Here is a 23,578-nt window from a genome sequence, read left to right as displayed (position 1 = left end):
TAGCAAATATACCATAATTTATTATATATAGATGTACTGTGCTAGACTCAAAATCTTGTCAAAGAATTTTAAAATTTCACAGCTACTAAAAGGTTCCAATGATATTTACATCCTTTTATGTTGTTCACAGATTCGTTACTAGACTATTATCTGCAAAATGTACCTTCTTCATGGGTGTTTTGACCTTCTTAAAATAACACAAAGAAAAAATAGAACTATTTCATGATAGAGAAGATTTGTAACAAGCCAAGACATCCACTGCACACTGCCACAATCATAATCCAGAAAAAGAGAGAGCTAAAAACTCCATGTAACTTTCAATGGGTGTTACTGGAGGAGCTGCATAAACATGTTGTACTGCAATCATAAACCTCATCAAAACAACTTGCTGCAGTGACAACAAAAATTAATCTGGAAGCATCACTCAAACTCTAAATTTACAAATGCAACCACATTAAAATACACTTTGCATTTTGCTAAACAGTGCCCAAAAACCAATTACATATTTGAATCCCATTTAATGTTTCTTTTTTTAACTCCATATCTTTTGAGGACATCCACACATTCATCCCATCACTTCTATTCATTGCTATAAAAAGAAACATGCACTATGGAATTTGGTGACTGCATAGTCCAAAAGGGAAAATTTTGAGATTCAATATCAGAAGAGTAATTCAGTTACCTCTGAAAGCTCTCCCAGTAATTGCTGTGAGGAAAATGGAGTAAATCACATCAAATAGTATTGTTAGAATGGTAAAGAAGTAACTGTCTCACACATCACTCCTGAAATTTCATACACATTAGCAATTTAAACTAAAGCAACATCAGTCTTAGTAATTACCTCTTCTTAATCACTAGGAAAGTGATTAAGAATAATAGTGAGTTATTCTAATATTCTTATTTTGAATAGGGAACAGAATGCTGGCTACAAAACATACACATGTGATGCCATATAAGCAATCAGCACTTTTCAGAGCACCTACCCAGATAGGAACAGTTTAAATAGGAAAAAAAAAAAACAAAAAAAACAAACCCAAACAAGAAAAGATAGCCAAAAGATTAAAGATTTTCAGGTGAATGTAAACAAAACTTGTAACTGGAGAAAAATAAGAGTTAAGTCACAAAAAGTATTTAAAAAGTGCTTAATTTTTCTAGCTCAAGAAATGTTGTTTAGCTCAGCAAATGAGATAAAGGTGCTGCTCAGAGAGGCACTTGGGTTGGGAGGGACCTGATGGTTCCATCTAATCCCAACCCCCTGCCATGGGCAGGGACAACTTACATTATCCCAGATTCCTCAAACACCCATCCAACCTGGCCTTGGACCCTTCCAGGGATGGGGCATCCACAGCTCCTCTGGTCAACCTGTGCCAGGGCCTCCTCACCCTCCCAGGAAAGAATTTCTTCCCAATATCCAACTTAAAGCTGTTCTCATTAAGGTTAATTCCATTAACCCCTTTCTGTCACTCCATGCCCTTGTAAAAGTCCCTCTCCATCTCTCTTGCTGGCCCCCTTTAGGTATTGGCAGGCCTTTAGAAAGTCTCCCCAGAGTTGAATGATCCCAACTCTCTAAGCCTTTCCTCCCGGGAGAGGTGTTTCATCCCTCTGATCACCTCAGTTCACGTAAATTGGAACAAATGCTTGAAACTGTTTGGAATGGTGATGACACACACACACTCATAAAAAATCTGGATATATCATAAAAGCATACTGGGACAAAATTTTGTTTTCTTATTTCTTGCCAGAAAAATCTTTGTTTTTACAGGAAAAATTAAGTCCCAAAGCTGTTTTCAACATGCTACAGGCTGCATCTGGTGAAAAAAAACAAGATTCAGTATGATTCAATCTGTTTTTAATAGAAGCAAAATAATAATTTTGAGTAAAAATGCTATTGGTACCAACCCTAATCCTTGATCAGTGTAAAAGAGAGGGAACAATATATTTTCAAATATATTTTGGCATTAATAAAAGGGAAAATATGTATTCAAACTATGGGAAAAATTTGACAAAGAGGCATTGTAAACAACCAAAACCAGTGCTAGTGCTGGGAAATGCTCTCATTAAGTGAACACAGACACAGAGCTCTCAGTTTAATCTCTTTATGAAATTTTGAGTGCCACATTCCTGTTTGCACAGTGACACGAGCCCACCAAGAGGGCTTCAGAGCATTCAGCCTGAGTTTTGTCAACAGCACTGTGGTTTGGATCTTATCCTGGGACTCCGCTGACAGGACATGAGAGAACCAACCACTCATCTTCAGCCAAAAGGGCCAATGAGGTGCCCAAGGCTGGAAGAATAAATTTCAAGCAGGGTCTTTTGCCAGGGTTTGCTTTGGTGAGTTCAGCTATTATGCAAACAGCTGCCAACTAAAATCCCATTAAAAACCACCTCAGCAATTCTTAGTGGGGTATACGACATTTGGGATTTTACTGAATTGACAGGAAATTTAGACAGAATTTACTTATTCAAATTGTTATTAGCTAGAATTTGTCCCCAATTCTAAAAAAAAAAAAAAAAATAAAAAAAGGAAAACTGCACCTTTTTAAACATTTACTCCTTGCCTAAGGATTTTGTACACATCACTGATAATATAACTGTCTCTCCTCCAAAAGGGTGTCAGGAGATTAATTATCATACCCACAACATACACAATTCTATCCTAATTATGTTCTTCAAACTTCATTTTCAAGAGCATTAAAAGAAAGTTAATAAAATGCACAGAAAATATGAAACACTGTGATGAATTATTTCATAGGTTTACCAGCAATACTTTTACAAAATAAGAAATCAGAGTGCTTGGGAAGTTCTTTATGTTCATATATAATAGGATAGTGAAATACCAATGCTGGCTCACAATAAAATAAACAGATTAAATGACCAGAAAACTCTGATAAACCATAATTAACAATAGTAGAAAATAGAAGAATACAGCAAAATGCTCTCCTGAAAGTACAAGAGTACCAGACAAGCAAAAATACTGGTCCTGGAACTAATTCAACTGACCAGAAGACAGTGTTACAGCCTCTGACTCACAAAGATAATTAAATAACTGGGGTATTGGTGGCAATGTCGTGCAAGTATCACCTCAGTGCTCTCAAATGACTTTTTGGGACATGGATCCTGAAAGCAATTGAGTGAAAAATCAGGATTTAAAGTAATGCGTGGCCTTAGAGGTCACTAGGCAGAGAGACAGACTAAGAGAAAAAAAAACAAAAAACAAAAACCCATTACAGCTCTGAAAATAATTGTGATAATGAGGTATTCATCTCTCAGAGATGGGGTGTCTGTAGAACAATTAAGTGAAAAAATCCTCTCTTTCAACAGAATCCTTAATTCTTCCTAATAATCTGTAAACACCCTTTGGTGAGCAGTGCACTGAAAGTGATTAGTCTGTAAAGGAAGACACTGCCCTTGCTCACAACACTTATCTGCAGCTGGCCACAGCAGCCAGGCCACTGTGAAAGCAGATCTTTGAAAGCTGAAGATGATTTGGGAGAGCAGCAAAAGCTGCCCAGCACCAGGTACTGCTCCTGTTCAGGGTCTGGTAAAAGCGCTGATAGGAACCACTTTGATTTTCTGCTCTACCCACAAGTTCTCGTGTCTGACTTTGGGCAAGGCATTCACCCTTTCAAGGCCTCAGTTCTCTCCGAAACAGTAGCAATGTCTCATGTGAAAATAAATGGAGTTATGCAAACACCTCCCAAATGAACCATGTGTCCATCACAGGAAAACAGACAAATGAGAATGTTCAGGAGCGCTAAAAATATAATAATCACCACAAAGTTAAAACAGCTTTACTGACATGTCTTGGTAAAGACTTAATTTATCCTGTGCAATTCATTATATTCATAAAGAATTTCACAGTGTTTCAAGCTCACATTTGAATATGATGAAGAATAACCTGTCAGAGGGCAAAGTAACAAACTTATCTTAAACTAAGTTTTCTGACTATAATTTTCATAGGTTCATGGAGAATGATTTGTGGAAATGATTATTTTATTTAATGCCATGTCTTGTCATTATTTCAAACAGACAACTTCAAACCCTGCAGTGCATTACAGAAGAATAATGTGAGAACCTCTACTCAAAACTGTACTCAGTCTGCTCAGGACGTGGTGGCAAACTCCAAACACACAAAATAACATGCACAGGAAGAAAAAAAAAACCAAAAAACCAACAAGCCAAATCAGGATTTGAAAAGCACTCTAGATGCATGCTTCACTTCACAGACAGGCAGATCCACAATCAGTGCAGAATGAGCCAAGATGTCACAGGCAAACACTTTGGGGCAGGAAAGCTCAGAAATGGTAAGATTCAAGCCCACCAAGATCAAGGCAGGTCTACTGCATTATTTTGCAAAACATTGTGGCATTTCTTGGTGTTCAGTCATTAGCTGGGAGGTGCAGACACAGCAAATGAATATTAGATTAAATTAATTTATTAAACTTCAAGATTCTACAGATGTTTGGTTTAAAAGTCTGATGTAGAGGTAGGCCTGGAATTTCTGCTTAATTCAAACTTGTTTGCCTAAACTTTCAAGATCATTAGAAAAAAAAAAAGAGGAAAAGAAAGAGGTCTTAGAAAATAGAACAACTTCTTTTAACAGCCTCTAACCCCCTTAAATTTTGTCTAAAAATACATATTACAACTTTATCCTATATATAACCTTACTTGGATGGATAATTGTGCTGATGCAAGAATTTTTTTTAAGTAATTCTCTCTAATACTGTTCAACACATAAAAGAAATAACAACAACAAAAATATTCATTCCACATTACTACATGAAAGAAAGAAAATTAAAAATGAGGTCAGGATAATAGAGTGCTATTGATGCACAGACATAGTAATTGAAAAATACCTGCTTTGTGAATTCAAAAAGGAAATATACCTCCTTTTTATGACTCCAAAATTACAATAATTAAATAAATTCAAGACTGGGATAGAGACACACAAACACAGAAAATGAAAGGAAAAGGTAGAGTTCACTCTTCTAAGAAAAACAAAGATGACCCTACCTTAAATAATTCAAACTCCTTCTTTGGCATCAACAGCTATCAATTCACAAAGGATATTTGCAATTAAAATAAACGCATATACATCCACTAGGACTGAAGTTACCACCTCTAAGCAAATAAGAAGGTAAAAAACCCTGAGGTAAAACATTTTTGCAGTATCTCTATCAACTCTATTCTCTGTGAAATAGAGACAGCAGTGTTGGAATCCTGGTTGCTGAGAATTTTAGACTTTCTGTGCTGACAGGCACTGACCCCCAAGAGAACACTGCATTTGACCTGAGGCTGTGGAGAAGCTTCCAAAATGGAATGATAGAACTGGGATTGTGGGTGTGGAGTTTGAATAGAAGAGTGTAATGTCACAGGGTGGAAAACTTAGAGTTTAAGAGTTTAGAATGCAGCAATATATATAAAGTAAGATGGAGGTTTTAGGGTGGAGGCTGGCCCTTCTTCACCTTCTTATTTTTCTTCTTCACCTTCTTCTCCTTCTTCTTCACCTTCTTCTCTGTGGGTTTGGGTGGTTTTGTGTAATTGGATAAAAAAGTCCTCATTGCAGGAATGGGTGATTGGTTATTGGGTTAAGAGTGAAAATAATTTAGGTGTCATTTCTTAATTGGACAGTTTATTCCTAAAAGGCCTTGTAGAGAGAGAGAGAGATGGGGCTCCATTTTTAGTTTGTTAGAGTGAAGGGCTGTAGAACTCAAGGTTTGTGAGACTGTGACAGAGATAAGAACTAATAAACATGAGTCCCAACAAGAAATACTGTCTTGTGCATTTAATCCCGAACCTGGCAAAAAAGAAGCAAAGACTCCTCACATCACTTTCAGATGATTTACGAGAAATGTAAATTTTTTGTGCACACACTACACTGACACTTCCAGAGGAGGCTTTGCTCCCAGGATGGACAGTACCTGGATTGTGCGGGTGTAGGCAGGCTCTGGCCATCCCTGACCGCCTTCTGTGCTCCTCAGAGGGTCCAAAATGTTGTTTGGCACAAAGCCTGTGCTGCCACTTTTGTTCTGAACCTTCCACCACTGCTTTCTGTCATCCAGAATCTGAAATAATTTGGTAAATTAATTACAATCTTTTCTGACTTTCCTCCAGTACTTAGGCTGTGAATCATTTCAAAACAAAGCCACGGCTTTGCCAGGTTCTGTGTCTGCCAAGAGATCTTGCACAGATGTGTCCCTGAGAAACCCCTGCATCTTCCCTGATCCCCACCATCATTAACTCTAGGTAGTTCTACTGCACTATTCAAAATGGGGCTCTCAGAAATGTGTAATGGAGTTCTGTATAACTCAGGAATGTGCTGGATCAGACAGTGCAACAAAACCCAAATACTTGCACAGAGATGCTGCCATCTCTACAACCCACATGCTGCTGACAAAAGGAATAAATAATTATTAATAACCCAAGTAAAGGCAGCTCTGGGGGAGCACAAATTTGGACACACAACACTTCTTGGGAAACAAGGAATGGGAGCAGCATGGCCTGGAGCAGTCTGACTGCCTGCCTCATTTTCGCACACTCAGCATTTTCTCTCTTTGTTGCTCCCTCCCTTCCAAATGTATCTCACTTTCATGGTGCCACATCCTCTTGGAAAGAACAGTCCTTCTCTATTCTATGTGGACACAGTTATTTAAACACTACTTCATATTTAAAAGCAACACTGGAGAAGGTGGAAGGAACACACAAATGTATTTCGAGCACAGATCTCTGCAGCACCCTTCCTAAGTCAGCAAAATTGGTGCAAAACATATTAACTGAACTTTCCATACTGAGGCAGACAAGTTAAACACATTGAAGTAAATATTAAGGAAAACCACACTGTCCACAGGAAAGGTGCCCTCAGTTTTGAGCAGCACCAGAAATTTGTGTGTTGTCTTTGCAAACAAAATTACCTCGACAATCTCTTCTTTCATGACAGAAAGCTCACTGTTGTTTCTTGCCACGAATTCATACTTGCATTTGGCGTATTTCTTGGTCTGTGCTTTATTGTGTGCTTCATAATTTCTGCAAAGCAAAGATCAGACTCTTGTTCAGTGAGACAGTCAAGCAAATAAAAACACAGAATTCCTTCTTCAAATAACCCGCAAAGTATTTTTTAAAACAAAAACCTCTCAACCATAATGTGATGCTGCTGTAGAACTACCTATTCATAATATAATGATTTAAGTGCCAAAAAAAGTACAAATAAAACAAAGTAAAGAGGTGGCTGAAATACACAGACCTCAAGAACTGCTAATCTTTATCAGCTCACTGCATGCAAGATATATGATAACAACCTAGATTAGCAGGTGCTATTGTTTAAAAATAAACATGTGCTCTATATTTCGTTTGTTTTTCAACAGAAGGTTAAACAGTCATTTGCCATATAAACAAATGACTATGCTTAGGATATAATTGATAGCTTAGGCTTTGTATGAAATTATATTTCTAGTGTTCATCACAGATTGTTTCAAATACATAATAGATGAATAAATTGTTGCCATCAATACTAATGGAGTTAAACTCTAAAATTTTTTCAGCTGTTGTAGATCAGTTTTAATAATTGACCATAAGATGCCATCAACTTTAACAACTTCAAATTATTTTATCAATTAAGAATGAGAGATAACTTGCCAATTACACATGGAACTCATTATAGAACAAGGCACATTACAGCAAGCTCTGTATCTCTCTGATTCCATGAGGAAAGACCTGTCCAGAATGCCTTTGCTTATGGAGCTACTGCTTTCTTTGACATAACACTTTTCAACAGAGAAGTCCCCAGCCCACTCTAAACAGGTCCAGAAAAACCCTCCCAGTAACTTTATACACTTGTACAGTCCATTAACTTTATACACTTGCTACAAATTATACCAAACAACATTAACCCTTACTGGACAGTAAAGAAACAAAACAAACAAAAAAAACCCACATGAATAGATAGATGAATGAATAAATAAATAAATTAATGAATAAAATAATTAAAATACAGACAGCTAATTAAAACATGAAGCAATTCATGGCTTGAAATGCTGGGTGCAAGGTCACAGCCTGGGCATATGAACACAGGTGTTTGCTGCTGCTGCTGCTGTGTAACTCTGGGTTCCAGGTGTGCCTGAGCAATCCAGCAGCTACCTGGCTACTGCATGGCTGTGGAGAACTGTCTCACTTGACTCGAAGAGCAGAACCAAGGAAAATCATATTTAGATTGAAGGATTATTTTGAAAGAAAGAGAAAACACTCACAGTATTTAAGGAGAGAGTGAAAAGCAGGGGATGATCCCCAGCCTGCAGAATAGCTCTTACGAGGCTGAACAATGTGTGAGTACTGCAAATTTTTCCTGCTACCCCCCTAAAATTAATATAATTTTGATTTTCTTTCTAACTATCTCAGAGATGTGACTAATGTAGTTCTGACAGTACTCTTTTACTTTTAGGCAGCCTTTTTAAGATCACGTCAATATTTTTGCCTTCCTAGTTTGTCCACACCTAATTATCCTGATTACTTCAAAATTGTAACTCAGGTGGAAATTTTAAAAATGTCTACATTTAAGTTGTACTCAACTTAGCACCATGCCCAGAACATGGGCCAGACAATGGATGCCTGCTTCTGAAGAGACCCTAATTCTTCAAGCCCAGCCTAATGAGCCAGTTTACTCTGGGCACAAATATTCTGATCACTTCATCCATCCTACATTGTGTTTCTTTCTGCCTAGCACATATACAATAATTTTAGGCCTCAGCTCTTCACTGTACCTTGCTCGTGAGCCTTGAGGGTTGCACAGACTTTCAGAGAGCTTTTCTTCAAATGACAGTGAAAGCCAAACTACACAGCAAAAAACTGCTGCCTTGAAACAGCACAAAACTTGCTGAAAATTATTCCGTGCTCTTGTGGCATCAGAGTTCCTGAAATACCTAATATCCACTGAAAGTCTAAAACTCTGGCACTTTATTTGCATCACCCAAGGGAGGCATGTCTTTCATCAGTGGTGACAAGCAGGTCTCATTCCACAGCTTTCCAAAGACTAATTTCACCTTTCATGAACTGCTTCTTAGAGACACCCATTTCTCTTTACTGCCACAAAGGAGGCCTGGATTACTCCTTCTGTTTCAGGCACACTGATACCATCAACAGCTCAATGCAGTAAGACTCTTTCTGTAAACTGAAGTGAAGGCAAAAACCTTTGCATGGGATATTCTTACTCTGGAAGGACAAAACAGGTCTTGCCACATTACAGGTAAGGGAAAGGAATTGAGAGTGTAGATCATCTAGATTTCAAAATAAATGATCCCGAGACAAGAATGCAACAGGCAATCAAGTTTGAGAAAACAATTAAGAGATGACTGCTGCTGTTGCCATGAAGAATAAATCCAAAATTCAGAGAAATTAACTGTGTCTTCAACCTGGACACCACATGGGAATTGGCTTGCATGCAGATTAAAAACAGGATCTTTTAGCACATGGCTCAAAACTAGGGATTCTTAAAGGGTTTTCATCAAAAGAGTTATATTGAGGATGCTTTAACCAGCAAGTTGATCCCCAAAATTTAAACATCTTCCAAGGCTCATAAGACAAAATACTTTTCAGACAGTATATATGGAATATGGTTTGGTACAGGGGAGCAATTCCAGTGCTTCTTTACTGATCTGCTTTCCACAGTTTGTGCCGGTATAAATTCTCCCCAGAGATAAGGCCAAGGATCACTGCATATCATCTTGTCAAGTTATTCACTTTTAGGATAAAATTAAGGGGGTGAAAGGGGATGTGCAAAAAGACACTGTTTTCTGTGCAAACATTTCAGAGTATTTTCTGTAACATTTGAAAGAGGATGGAAGAGACAAGGTGTCACTGTTCTGAAAGTGGGTATTTATAACCCAGCCCAGAAAAAAAAAGCAGTAGATGATGAAGCACTAAGTGAGCAGCTAAGAAAATCAAACAATCAGTCAAAACAAGGACAGGTGAATCTCAGAGCAGACTTGTCATCCTTTGTAATTCTGAAAAGAGCAAAGAGTGTATTTAAACATGAAACAAATCAGAACAAAAATTTGAACCAAAGTGGGTGGATTCTGTGGTCACAATTTGGGTTGGAACTCCACTGTATCATTTTTGACAAAAGCAGTGATTTAATGTCACGGATCAACAGGATATTTCATAGAGGTTATACAAAAAGCGTGCTGATGACACACTTTAGGGGTAAGGAAAAGCAGAATACCCACTGCTAAGCAGAATCACTTCCCCAGCAGACACAATGACACAACCAGAGGCAGTCACAGACCCTGCCACCCCAAGAGCAAGAAGTTGGGACAGTTTTCCACAGCTCCACGGCCGCTGGCAGGGCAGGGTTACCTATCTACATGTCGGCTAACAGTTTGCTTAAAGGCAGCCACAGCTGCCCCCTGGTCCAGCAGAGGCCCTCTCTTGTACACCGTGTTACTGAATGCATACCCATCCGCCGGGGGGTAGTCGGGAACGCCGGGAGGCTGCAAGACAAAAAGGGGAACAAAACCGCCGCTGGATTAGTGCCATCCTCCCCTGTGCTCCACCCAGCATCCCCCAGGGGCTCTGTCAGCATTCCCCCATCCTCAGGTGCCCACGGTTCTGCCATGAAAAGTTTTTCAGCTATGCGAACGCAGAGATCAAAAGGATGAGAATAGAAGGATTTCTTATCCTGAGTTGTCCCACTGCATTAATATTGCAGAGGATGTTCTGTAGGAAAACAGATCTCTGGGGCAAGGGCTTTGTCATCTCTCAGATATCACCACAGCAACACAACTTTATAAACAATGGCTGAACTGCTTTAAAGTAACCTGCACAGAAAAACTGCTCTGAGTTTCTGTTCTGGATGTACAATTCAAGCCAAAAACCTCTAGGCCAGCCAGCAGTGAGTGTGTGTAAGGAAGGAAGGAAAACTATCACTCTATTGCAAGGGCTAATTCATGTTACACCCTCACTGAATATGGCTATAGTCCATTAAGAAATGCAAAAAGGAGTGTGATAGTTGGTATAATTATGGATTTTAATTAGGGAAAATAATCATACTTTATCACAAGCACATGTGTAAGAACTTTCAAGGGTTTAGGAAATTTTTTTTTCTTCTTTAACTAAAAAAAAAAATCTTAAATTCAGCATAGATACTCCCCTTCGAGGTAAAAATTATCTTAATCACCATTTCCAAAAGCAAGGCCAAGCTTAACAGTTCATTTATGGGTATTATGATATTTAAATAGCTAATTTTATATCCTTTCCTTATACCATCCGTCTGCACAAGTTAGACTGTCTGAGACTGAATTTGCCAAATCTTTAAACCTGGGTTGTTGTGGTTTTTTTAAAATTTTCTCCTGCATTGTTTTTGCTTTTGCCTAATTATTTTTATTGTCTTATTTTAGTTCTGTTAATGTAGCTACAGAAAAGTTACTCACCTAATCTCTACACCCAGGTGTCGTAGCACCCAGAGACCCTTGCTTAGGGGACTGAGGGTTTACGAAAAGCAATTCATAAAATAAATTAAGCCTCACAGAATTTCCCATACAACTAGAATATTCTTTAAAGCACGTTTCCTAGATGCCTTTGGAAAAAATCTCCAGTGTCACCTGGCTTATGCCTTACATCAAAAGACATGCATGAGGCAGGAATTAATTTTATTTCACACACAAATTATTTGCATCGCTTTGGACACTCTCTGGTGGTTGTTCCACCACCATTTGAAGTCCTCATTGCTGAACTGCTAGAAGCTGCATGTGTGGCTGAATCTTAAGATTCAGGAATGGAAAGAAAACAAGGAGTTTTTTAGGGGTGGGAAGCTCCAATACACTTTTCCTGACCCCAGAGCCCTGCCCAGCAGGGAGAAGAGGGCCATGCACCCTCTCTGCTCTCCCAGCACAGCTCTCCACAGGCAGCCTTGGTTCTGGGGAGATGAATTCCACACCGACACATGAGGCAAATTAGCAGCAAGAGATGAACATTTCCATTCTCATCTGATTTATACAGCACTCCTCACTGAACAAGCTGTTACAACAGGCTTATGAAAGAATAATGATCCTGCTGTCACCCACTCCAGGGTGGGCTTTTGCTGCAGACAAAACAGAATTTTGCACTCAGGCAGCTTTTCCAGCTGAGCACCTGCAGCATTTCACAGCTATTAGGCAGCTCAGTGCCTTTTCCCCCAGGGATGTGCTAGGGAGGCATGGGCACAGGGAGCTAAGGTACCAAGGTTAAATCATTTGCCCAGAACCTTGAGGGAATCAGAGACAGTCATGAAACCAATGCCTGACATCACAGGAACCAGGCACACAAACAGCTTCAATGAACTGGGATAAGTTTTTTTTAATTGTTTTTTGTTTATTGCTCTATGTGTCTTTTGAAGGTTAAGACAAGGAGGTTAAGTTGGCATAAACAACTAAAAGTGCACGAAAAAGACTGAAGTGAAATCAGCTCCCTGAAACACAAGTAATTGAAACCCCTCAATATATTCTCCACCTTCAGATTTGTTTTAGGTTATTATATAAGTAAATAACATGAAGTTATTAGAATGATCAGATGAGAAAAATTAATGAACTTTTTTTATACTATCAGGAAACTTTCAATATGGCTGTCTAATTATTATTATTAATTATTATTATTGTTACTATTGTTATTATTTAGAAGGGATACAATATAAACAAAAACCACATGGAAATGTAGATCATCAAAATGAGACAATGTTTGATGTTTTTTGGGAGGTCATGAGGGAAGGGGGGGTGGTAGCAATGGCAAAATCTACAGTTCACATTACTGTCCCCATTAACTTCACTAAAATGAATCGCTGGCAATATTTACTTCTTGTCACATTTATTCTTGTGCATCTTGTTAGGCATAAAGCCAAACAGTGCTTTAAGTAATCAAAAAAGAATCATGTTATCCCCACTTTGTTTGGCAGGGATTTTGCCAATTTATTTTTTTGTCTCTATAGTTGAGTAGACCTTTTTTTAAATAACTAACAGAGATTTTAATGAAAATAAAGTTTTAATGTGACTAGGAAGTTTTTGTTGGGGAGATCTTGCGATCTCAAATTAAAGAATTGATCTGCAAGAATACAATAACCCATAACAGCCAATAATAATTCCCCAAGATAGAAAAGACTTTTAAGTGAACCTAGGAAATTCTTAGGTGTACTTCCATCTCACAGCTGCTAAAAGACTACACTGTATTAGCTAACACTAGGTTTAAACTCAAACCAGTATAGAAAAATAAACTAGAAATTAAATCTTGCATCCTCCCAGCAAAAGACAAAACCTCCCAAAGTGAAATTTTTGTATATTTAAAAAGGTAATACCCACCTTTGGTTGATTGAAAAGCAACAAAATCCACATATATTCTTAAAATTTTCACAAAAAATCAAAGTTAATTTTCTGATAAATTCTATTGAAAAAGAAGGGATAGAATCTTGATTGAGAAACAAGGGGCTAGTTATCAAATTGGTCAGAAAATGCACCCTGGTAACTCTAAAGGCTTTAGATGGTGATGCATATTTCCACTCTTCAAAGAGAATAACCTAAATTTTGCTAAATTTGTGACATTCCTTTTGAGAAAAGTTTTGGAAAATGTTATATACAATCATTTTTCTAATCAGCAGGTTTGGTTTTTTTTAAGTAGGCCTAATCTACCTGACATGTTATTGCCCTGAGACCACCTCTAAATATTCATAAGCAATACAGTGAAAGTATCAATATATTAATGAAAGGAATAATAAATCCCACATTTATGAGGAAGCAGTTTAAGCCCAAAATTCCACCAAAAATGGTGATTCCTTTCTTTTAGATAGTGTGCCTCTGATTGACAGCACTTTGGTTCAAACATTGTCCCAAGTATTTATGCTCCTAATCAATGGGATGTGATAGCAGAGCTCAATCAAACTGAACCTTGGGGCTTGGATTGTCCTCCAAGCTGAGGCAGGGAAGTGCACAGATTCAAGGAGAGCAGTAAGCAAAAAACCTCATATTATCCTAATTGCATTTTTGGTGCCTGAGCAGGTATTTGGTTTCCTATCACTAAGTGCGAAGAGCTTCTACTTGACAGAACAGGTGGTTACTCCAGGAATGCCCCTTGCCCTTAGGAAGGTTGGTGTTAATTATCTAATTAACAGCACACTTTTGCAGTAACTCACCTCACTGGACAGTCTTTTCATCTCTTGCTTCCTCTGTTGCTCTGCCACGTTTGCCACAGACTCGGCCAAATGGTTGAGCTCCTGCTCCTTTGGAGCTCCCATGAAGTTCAGCAAAGGAGGCTCCCAACCATTCCGGAACCGGGGGACGTAAGGGGGGATAAAATGGTCTTTTGGCCATTCAGCTCTGTGGGAAAGGCAAATTAGAAATTAGAAATTAGAAACCTGTGTCAAGGGCCACACGAATGCTGGTTTAATAAGGTTCAATTTATAGAAATTGAAATGCTTCAGACAGGCAGAATCATGCTAGAACAATCAGCAGAACACATTTATTTACCTCAACTATCCTCTGTGCAGTGCTTGGCAGGAGGAGTTTGCTGCTTCTATAAGCACACATCAGTACTAAAACACAACAGACTTCTGCCTTATAGCAAAGGATGGAGAGTAGAAGAATCAATCAAACCAAATCTAGGACTTGTTTTAATGGTGAGACGTGGGGAAAAATATTACAATGCTCTATTTGTGTGAAAGCACCAACAGAAGACTGCAGAGAAACAGCCAGCTTTGTAAGAGCATCTGAAACATGGAAACCTGGGAGGCCTAGCTACAGTAAAATCAAAAAAAACCCAAACAATAGCTTTACCGACATAAACTCCACCCAACTCTACATGCTCCAGAACACAAGAATTATCAACACATTTGCTGGTTTATGGTCCAGATTGATCTTTATAAAATACTGTACTACTTTTCAGATTTCCACTAGCATCTGTTGTCATGCCAAACACCTAAATTAATGCTGTCCTGCTCTGCCTTTGCACCACACATAACACTCTGTCCCACAATATAAATTGCTGTCTTCACAGTGGGAGCAGAAACAGGAATGTAGATCAGTCTTTTAACAGGCTCTTTGCTGACACTGCCCAAAATCAAGGGACAAATGCTGCCAGTCACATGAGCAGGCAGCAATCCCCAGCCTGTTAGGCCTGGCCTTGGTCAGTAATCCCTGATTTTATCATTCCCCTCTCCTGCTACTTCCCACCCCAGGGTACCTCTGGATACTGAGATCAATCTCACCATCAATTCTAATCTGCACAGATCACCCAACTACATTTAAAGTGCTTCATCCTTCATTACCAAGCACCAGACATTTCTCTTTCCATTTCCCTTTTTTCAGGATGGACTAAACAAATGGAGTAGTTCCCAAGACAAGGAGCCTGTTGTTTTGTCCAGTGATCCATTTTCCTTGCATGGCTCTCCAATGCTATGATGATGTTTCCACTCCTCCCATGCAACCTTCCTTACGCTCTACAGCTTTCAATCAACCAAATAATTAATAAAATAACTAATAAAAACAAAATCTATCTGGCAGATATTTGTGTTCCAATCTAAACTTTAAGAGCAAGGATGAATAAACACAAAAACTATGCTGCATTTCCAGCCCAAGTGATTGCATAGTTCATCATCATAAAATGTACTTATCTACCACAGATTATAGAGTCAAAATGCACTTTGTTAGTTTGAGATTTTTCTTTTGCATCTTCAATTCATTGAATTTTAAACTACAGAGTCACCTTGAACACAGCAAATGCATAAAGAAGTTAACTTTCAGCTAAGATAAATCATAACAGTGAGTCCATTAAATGCAATGCATAAGGTATGCACATGTGGCACAGTTGAGTCAATAAATGCTTTTTTTACAATTATAAATACTTATACAGCATTATGATGCTTTTAATGAAGTAAGGACATTGCAAATTTTTAACGTTAAATAATTCTTGGAAATTGAAAACAGACATTTGTAACTATTATTTAAAATTTTGTCACTCTTTATTGCATCTTGAAATAGTTTTTTAATGAAGTCCAGATAGATAGGCGGTAAAAAATAACGGTGAAAAATAACTGGAAGTATGCAAGGGACAGTTCGGAAAAAGATACTCCAGAAGATAATATCTGCATATCACTGACAAAAAAAAAAAAAAAAAAAAAAAAAAAAAAAAAAAAAAAAAACCACCAACCAAAAAAACCTCTATGAATTTTGTCTCTATTTGAGATCCCAAATCCCAGTGAAGCTAAAGAGTTCCTTTCCAAAACCTTCAAAGAACAGTTCTCAAGGGTCCCAATCCTAACAAAGGAATATTGAATTTATCGGGGGCTGGATAACCTGGTTAGACCACGTTGATAAACTTGATTTTAGAGAATGTTGTCTAAAGCCTGAAGAATTTTGTCTCACCTGGCTTTGGTCCATGAATCACCCAGGGACATCCAAAGCTGTCCCTCCTCGCTGGTGACGGTGTATCGCAGGAAGTCTATGGTGTCTTTTGTCAGCAGGGGGCTGAGCACTGTGCTGGCAAGCTCTGGACCTCCTGTAGTCTGTACCACCTAAATCCAAGGATTAAAATAATGCCAGGAACACACACATTGTCAGTAAGGAAGTGACTGTGAATTTATCTTACCTAGAGTGCTGCTAGTTAACAGTCATTACTCATAAAAACACGCCCCAGAAGTAAAAACCCCTCTGAGAATCTAACAGGGTGTCTTGATGTCACACAAATTAACTAAACTATTTATTACTGGAGAACTGTTGTCCTGGTCACCAACCATTTTTGTTCAAACCCACTCTGGGCAATGTTATTTTTTGCTATATTGATCAAAGCCACACATACTTCCATTAAATATGGTTCCAACTCTCCTCCTGCATTATGTAGGGAACCTCAATTTTTTGTTGCTAGTTAAAAGTTATACTGGCAATGTGTAACATGAGGCTAAAGATGATTTTAAAAAAAACATTTAGTAGAAGGGAAAATATGCAGAAAAGGATATAAATTATTTTCTAAAGAAAACCTCATCTTGAGATACAAACATTTCTCCTTACTTATTGTCCAGGGACACAACATTTCAATCTTGTTATCATTGAAAAGGTTACAGAGCATATAAATACAAGAGTTCTGAGGTAATCATTTAGAAAACTGTAAAACCTTACCATATGTAGTGGGGTAAAGAGAAAATGAACCAGATCAGCTGCACTAGGGTTTTGGATATGGAACTTCAACTTGGCCTGAAGGAATCAAACAAATAGTACATTTTAGGAAACATTTGACTGTTAAGACAATAAATACTTCACTTAAGAATGGCCATCCCTGCTCAGGTCCACCAAAGCCCAGTGCTTGGCCTGCAACACCCACTTAATGCAAGTGCTCATCCATCCCATTGCTCTTGAGTCCATGTATATTTTAGCACTTAATGTGCAGAACAAGAAGTTCCACAACCAAATCACATGCTTTGTGAAGAAGCATCTCCTTTGGAAATCTGACACCTCTTACTTTCATTAGTATTCTGCAAACTCTTCAAATAAAACTAAATTGTCCTCCTCAACTCACTTTTTCTAGCAATGCTCATAACATTTACAGACTTATTACAGTATTCCTGAATCTGGTCTTTTCCAAGCTGAAATAATTCCTTCAAGCATTCTTGTCCACCCTGGACCTTCTTCAATTTTGCTACACTACCAAAAACATCAGGCCAGCTAACACAATGGCATATTGATGCTCTTGGATAATCTTCTGTTGTCTTTTTTTCCCTGATGCCTTTTACCATTTCCTTGGTTAATCACACTGAACACGAACGCTTATCTCCCAGGAATCCCTATTACATCAAAATTTTGTTCTAATTTGTTTTATGTATGAGATTTTTCATTGCCAGTCCATGACTATCACATCTATCAATAGTGAACTTCAGCTATTACTTTGCTAGAATAAGATATTGCTATGAAAAACCTCTGAGATCATCAAATCCAACCTATGACAAAACACCACCATAAAAAAAAAAAAAAAAAAAAAATTCGAAAACCCCCAAACCATTACAATTCACTGATAGAGCTTCTTGGGAAATTTATTTTATCTACTGATAACCCATTGGCTTTGTGTGCTCCAGAAATAAGAAGCCCAATTGTGCTTTAAAGAGTTGTAGTAGTTTCTATTGCATCTTGCCATCTGTTCCTCAAACTGCTTTTGGCTACCCTTGGATGTGTTTTTACATCCAACTGTCCCTCCAAATGAAGAAAGGAGGAGGATGTGTTTTTGCTTCTAATAACTTCCTATACATTGTTCCTCAGTCACAACAACCCAGACCCAGTCTATGAAGCTTCCAGCATGAGGTTTTAAAATAATTTCCATTCTAGTTGAAGATTTTATTCTTCTAGCTACTCCTTTTTCTTTTTAAACCAGATTTTTTATTTTATACAGTTCTCCTTGCATGACTAAAGCACAAATTTCAGGCTTTTGTTGTTCCTGCAAAAATACTGAAGTAAAGCATTGTTTAAGCATTGTCACGGCACAACTCCTCAAAAGCAGCACCAGAACCAAGTCCCAGATGCTGCTGAGCATCAAAACAAGAGCTGTGACTTCTACTGCACAGAAGAGAAAGATTAAAAGATGCACAGATTGTTCTTGAGTAAAAAAGTAATTTAAATGCAGAATGTAGCAAAAAGAATGGAAAAAACCCTGGACATTACATCTTTCACTGAGAAGGACGAGCATGTTCCACGATACTCATCCTCCCTCAAAACAGCAATCCCTTACAGTCAGAACCACAACACTTGATGTAGCTTTTTTTTTTTTTTTAATCTTTAACATGTCTCAATAATTTCCTATAGCCCTGCAATCAGAATCCATTCCCCAAGAGGAGGAAAGAAGCTGATTTGCCTCAGTGAATTCAAGAGCAGTTTCACCCCTGGCACAGACTCCCCAGCAATGGGAAGGGACAGTCAGTGACAGCAAAGGCTTTGAGGGGTCCCAGGTGCTGCCTCCCTTGAATAGGAGACTCCCACTTGCAGAAGAGGAGATGCCAGCAGAGGGCTCTTAAATTATCATCTCTGCTTATTGAGAACCTAAAAAGAGACAGAAATTTGTTGGATGGAACATTCTGAGGCCAGAAGGTCCTGGGGAATGGCTGAGTCTGATGGGCATGGCTGAATAAAATCAAATTAAAGCCACAGCTGGTGATGCTGGCAAACACGCAACAGATCTGTGAGCCTCACAGACCTTCTAGGAATTCTTTCATTACTCAAAATCAAATTTCCCAAGGCAAAGGCTTTAAAGAAACAGGAAACAAAGAAACACAATGACGCTGAACACCAAATATGCTCATCTGGTCATTGTGTAGAGAACCTGATTAGCAGCATCCCAAGACTCAGAGGCCAAGCTACCCAGAGGTGGCCAGCCCTGCTCTGGCCTCATCTCAGACTCACTAGCTGTTATCACTTACCAGGAGATTGAAGCCATGCTTGAATTTTTGGAAGCAATCAACAAACTCATCTGGAGGTGGTGGCTTTGCACGGAGAGTAAGAACACCCTCTGGTGAACAAAATGAGATTTTTATACACTCATTTATATGTATATAGTTTCCTTAAGTATTCCAGATATAGTAAATGATAAAATAGATAATAAATTTACCATGTTACAGACTTTTGTAAATATAGAACCAAGGCAGGAGCATATTCTGTGGTCACATCTCTAATTAATCATTCCCCACTGACTTCAAGCAAATGATTTTCATAGGTTTCCCTCTAAGCATATACTGCATAGGAACTTTTGTGCTCAAATTGAGAGGAAATTGCTACACTGATTAAGAAAAACCACACAAAAAGACATTTCCTAGCTCCTTCAATGGTCCTGAGAGAAATAGAACTATGTGCACTACAAACTCTTACCTCCAGGTCCTTTCTTTTTACTTTTTTTAGTTTTCTTCCTCTTTGAAAGTTCAGCAAATGCTTCAGCAGCTTTTTGCAGTTTGGTAACAAAATACTCTATGTCATCCAAAATATGGTTCAGAATTTGCTGTGAGAGAAAAGAAAAATAACTGGTTCTCTACAGAATCTATAGCAGAAATACTCCAGATGTTGAAATGTCCAGATTCCCAGACACCAATAGCTTCCTTGGTACAAATTCCATGCTGGAATATCCCATACTTAGATTCCTTGTGGTTTTAAATTTACATACCCATAAAAGGTTTTAAATTTCAGATTTTTAAAAATGTAGGCCTGTTGGAAGTTTTTAAATTATGTGTAACAAGACAGTTCAGCTCAGACTGCAATTACACAATTTACATCCACATGACATTTGTGCTGAGAGCACACAAAGAAAATTGTAATTATTTGAATGGACAGCATTTTTATAAAGAGTATAACTTCACAATCTCCTTTAGTACTGAGTATTGAGCTATTTGATGAAGCTCTCTACAAATTCAGCTGTTTGTGAAGTGCTCTTTGAAGAACTGATTTCAAAGCATAACTGGAGAAGAATGAATGAACCCCAGGGGAAAACACAAAGACACCAATCCAGCAGGGCCCAACATGCTTTTCTCAAGACCCTCTGATGTTGCCGAAGGTAAAAGCAGAGTGGAGAAATAGAAAATTACAAATGACAGATGGGGCAATATTTGATCTAGCATATACCATAGAACATGCCCAGTATTGTTGCTTATATGCAGGAATGCTTTAAGTTGTAAATAAAAAGGGTCCACCTGTCTTCAGAAATGACCATGTTTATTTTCCAGGTATTACACATATCCAAGTCCTGCCATTCACAGCAGAAAACTTGTCATCAACATTCAGTGTGTTTTCCCTCTTTTTTAGAAAATAATATTAAGGAAAGAAACTGCCACCTGTCCATTTTAGATCTACCACAACAAGCAGAGGTTGCTTGGAAAGCATTTCTCCAGAACTGAATATCCCATGTGGAGAAAAGTCTTCCCACGAAGGAGAGTTGCAAGATTTCACAGACATGAAGCAGTATCATTTGTAGCTTCTCACTTACAACATCTCTGTCAATCCTGGCTGCTATCATCTCTGCTGTTTCTTCCTGCTCATGGTATTGTCTGTGCTTTTCATCTGCAAACAGGGGAAAAGTGAATTAGACATGCATAATTGTGGGATTAGTATATAAAACTTTTTATATAGTTTATAATTTGAAATACACTACTGTAAGGGAAAGATGGACAAAACTCTGTTATTCCCTTTGTAAGGACTCCACACAAGATTAAAATCTTGTACCTTAATGCCTGATCCTGTCCAGGCTCACAAAAAAAGCTTCTGTACCTGCTTTCAGCCTACTTAATTACATAAATGAAGCAAACTGCAGAAGTATGGTACTTTAAATTTAAAAAAAATTCAACACAAAGTGGAAGATTATAAATACAACAGAATTAGGAATCATCCTATTTTGCAAAATATGCTGAAAGCTACTCCGGTAGAAGCAAGCAAGAAAGAGTGCAGTGGCTTTGAAGACAATTCTTATGTAAAAAGTTATTAACAAAAAGGGATGCCAGGTCTGGAAGCACAGAAAGAAGAAATAATGATGTGTTAGAATGGATATTTCCAAATAACAAAGCTCAGTCAGTGACTCTTTTTGAAAATAACAAGGCTGAATTTTTTGAGGAATTATAAATGTTGCATTTTTAACCCACACCAAGTACTGCACTGCATAGTGAGCAGGTGGGATTTCAGTAAACACATTTTAGAAAAGATCCACCTGAGTGGAATAAAAAGAACTGCAGGAACTCACATCCACAACTGGTCTGACAACACACCAAACTAATGAAACTTTTCTGGTGTGAGGACTCAAGAAGAACAAGACAACGTTTACTCAAATACTATAGATACATAGATTGAATAATTCTTAACATTTGAGATTTCCCTACATATTTGTAGTTGTTTTCTTTGCATAGTTTTGTACTCTGTTAAGTTATATGGCTATCATTTGATAAAACAAAAATTATAAGGAATCCAAGTTTTTTCAATGGTACAGTCTTATTATCTATTATTAAAAGAACCCAAGCAAACTAAAAGAGGCTTCATCTTAAGCTTTTCAGTCTTTTTTATAGAAAGAACTTTATTCTTTCTGAAGAACTTCTATTTTTAAAGAAATCTCATCAAAATGTTTTTAAACGACCATCTAACAGAAAAAGCCAACCCATTAAGGAACATTAAAGTTAGAGCATTTCCTAGTTAAACCTTAAAAAAAAAAGAAATAAAATCCAACAAACTAATTAGTCAAAACAGCCATTATAAAGATAAATATTATATAAATAAATAATGATGATCTTAAGTCACCTTGTATCCATGAATGTACTTTTTAATTGTCCAAAACATCTGGCCCTACTACTGGGGGAGAGCATCATTAGATTTCTGTCTTACTGTTACCACCTTCACAAGAAATCCCAGATCAAAATCTGGAGCCCACACCCAGAACAAGTAAAAGCAGCTCTGAACAGGAATCCAGAAAATGGGTAAATGCACGGAAATGACAAATCAGATTATGACAGAGACATCTTTGTCCCCAGATCAGGCAGCAGTGGCTTGGGGCATTTCAAACCTGACTGGGAAAATCTGCTCGGAGTGAGGGCAGAGGGCTGACCTTGTGCAACCACTTCTGCATCCAGCTGCTGCCACCGTGAACATGGCCTTTCCAAATTATTTCTGCTGCTCCCAAGTGTGGGAATCCAGAGCTTCTCTCTGGCTGCCCTGGAAGTTCTGGGACCCTGGCAGGGGGTCAGGAACCCCCCTGTACAGAGCCCCCAGAGACACTGATCTCTGTCCATGGAAAAGAGTTTTCAATCTCACAGGATGAATTACAAGCTCTGAGTGTTTGATATAAGTAATAATTAAGTGTGGCACGGGTGCAAAAGTAAAATTTTAGGATTCTAGATTAGGGGTCTAGAGGGGACAAGATGGAGGAAATTGGGTGTGTCTTGTTCTTTTTCTCCTTCTTCATGCCCTCCATGTCTCACTGTAGTGTTGGCATTTTTCTATTGGTTTAGGCTGGAGACACACTGTTCAACGTAGGTGACAGATATTGGCACATTATTGTAAATCCAGCCCAGGGAGTTTCTGGTATTTAATGTTTGTAACATCCCACTGAGGGCAGAGCCCCACACACTGCCCTGCAGGACAGAGCTGGGCAGGGCAGCAGAACATGTTAGAGATAAACAGAATAAACAACCTTGGAACCAGCACAGACCAATTATAGCTTCTGCTTTGGCAGTGGGGCAGAAAGACAGAGACTTTCTACAATCTTGGAATCATCAATGCCACAGATTCCAATACCCAAGTGGCATAAAAATCCACTCCTGGCACCCCTGTGTGTGGCAGCAGCCCCAGGAATACTCACAGTCGCCCTGCTCCGAGGCCCATGCCGACCACGCTGCCACGCGGCTCCGCACGTCCACCTGGGTGATGGTCCCCGGGGGCACGGGGGCAGGAGCCCGGGGGGGTGGGGGGATGGCAGTGTCAGCTTTGGAGATCATTCTAGAAGGACAGGAGAAAGCCCACGAGTGACACTGGAAGGACAAACCTTCTGCTCTCCAGTGCTTGGTCAGAAGAAACGAGGAGGTTTCACAAGGACGGCAGAGCGTACTACGGGCTTGCCAGGCAAGCAGCGCTCCAGA

General features: G+C 38.6%; 1 protein-coding gene across 11 annotated transcripts in view; it reads right to left on the bottom strand.

Annotated features, from left to right (window-relative positions):
- The window catches only part of EPS8 (EGFR pathway substrate 8, signaling adaptor), a 162,391-nt gene that overhangs the window by 10,654 nt on the left and 128,159 nt on the right, over positions 1 to 23,578 (bottom strand). For 10 of the 11 annotated variants that reach the window (XM_077783264.1, XM_031507934.2, XM_021535167.3 and 7 more), the window contains 10 exons: positions 23,302 to 23,438; positions 20,950 to 21,023; positions 19,845 to 19,971; positions 19,400 to 19,488; positions 17,118 to 17,192; positions 16,368 to 16,516; positions 14,141 to 14,324; positions 10,345 to 10,478; positions 6,912 to 7,023; positions 5,922 to 6,065 (listed from right to left, as the gene is read on the bottom strand). In XM_077783264.1, the coding sequence (XP_077639390.1) occupies positions 5,922 to 6,065; positions 6,912 to 7,023; positions 10,345 to 10,478; positions 14,141 to 14,324; positions 16,368 to 16,516; positions 17,118 to 17,192; positions 19,400 to 19,488; positions 19,845 to 19,971; positions 20,950 to 21,023; positions 23,302 to 23,438 (1,225 nt within the window). The remainder of the gene's footprint in view (positions 1 to 5,921; positions 6,066 to 6,911; positions 7,024 to 10,344; positions 10,479 to 14,140; positions 14,325 to 16,367; positions 16,517 to 17,117; positions 17,193 to 19,399; positions 19,489 to 19,844; positions 19,972 to 20,949; positions 21,024 to 23,301; positions 23,439 to 23,578) is intronic. The other variant, XM_021535170.3, reaches the window with a different exon arrangement.

Source organism: Lonchura striata, chromosome 5, assembly GCF_046129695.1.
Source record: "Lonchura striata isolate bLonStr1 chromosome 5, bLonStr1.mat, whole genome shotgun sequence".
NCBI classification, from domain to species: Eukaryota; Metazoa; Chordata; class Aves; order Passeriformes; family Estrildidae; genus Lonchura; species Lonchura striata.
The sequence above is the reverse complement of the archived record's forward strand: the minus strand, read 5'-3'. Positions and strand labels throughout refer to the sequence as shown.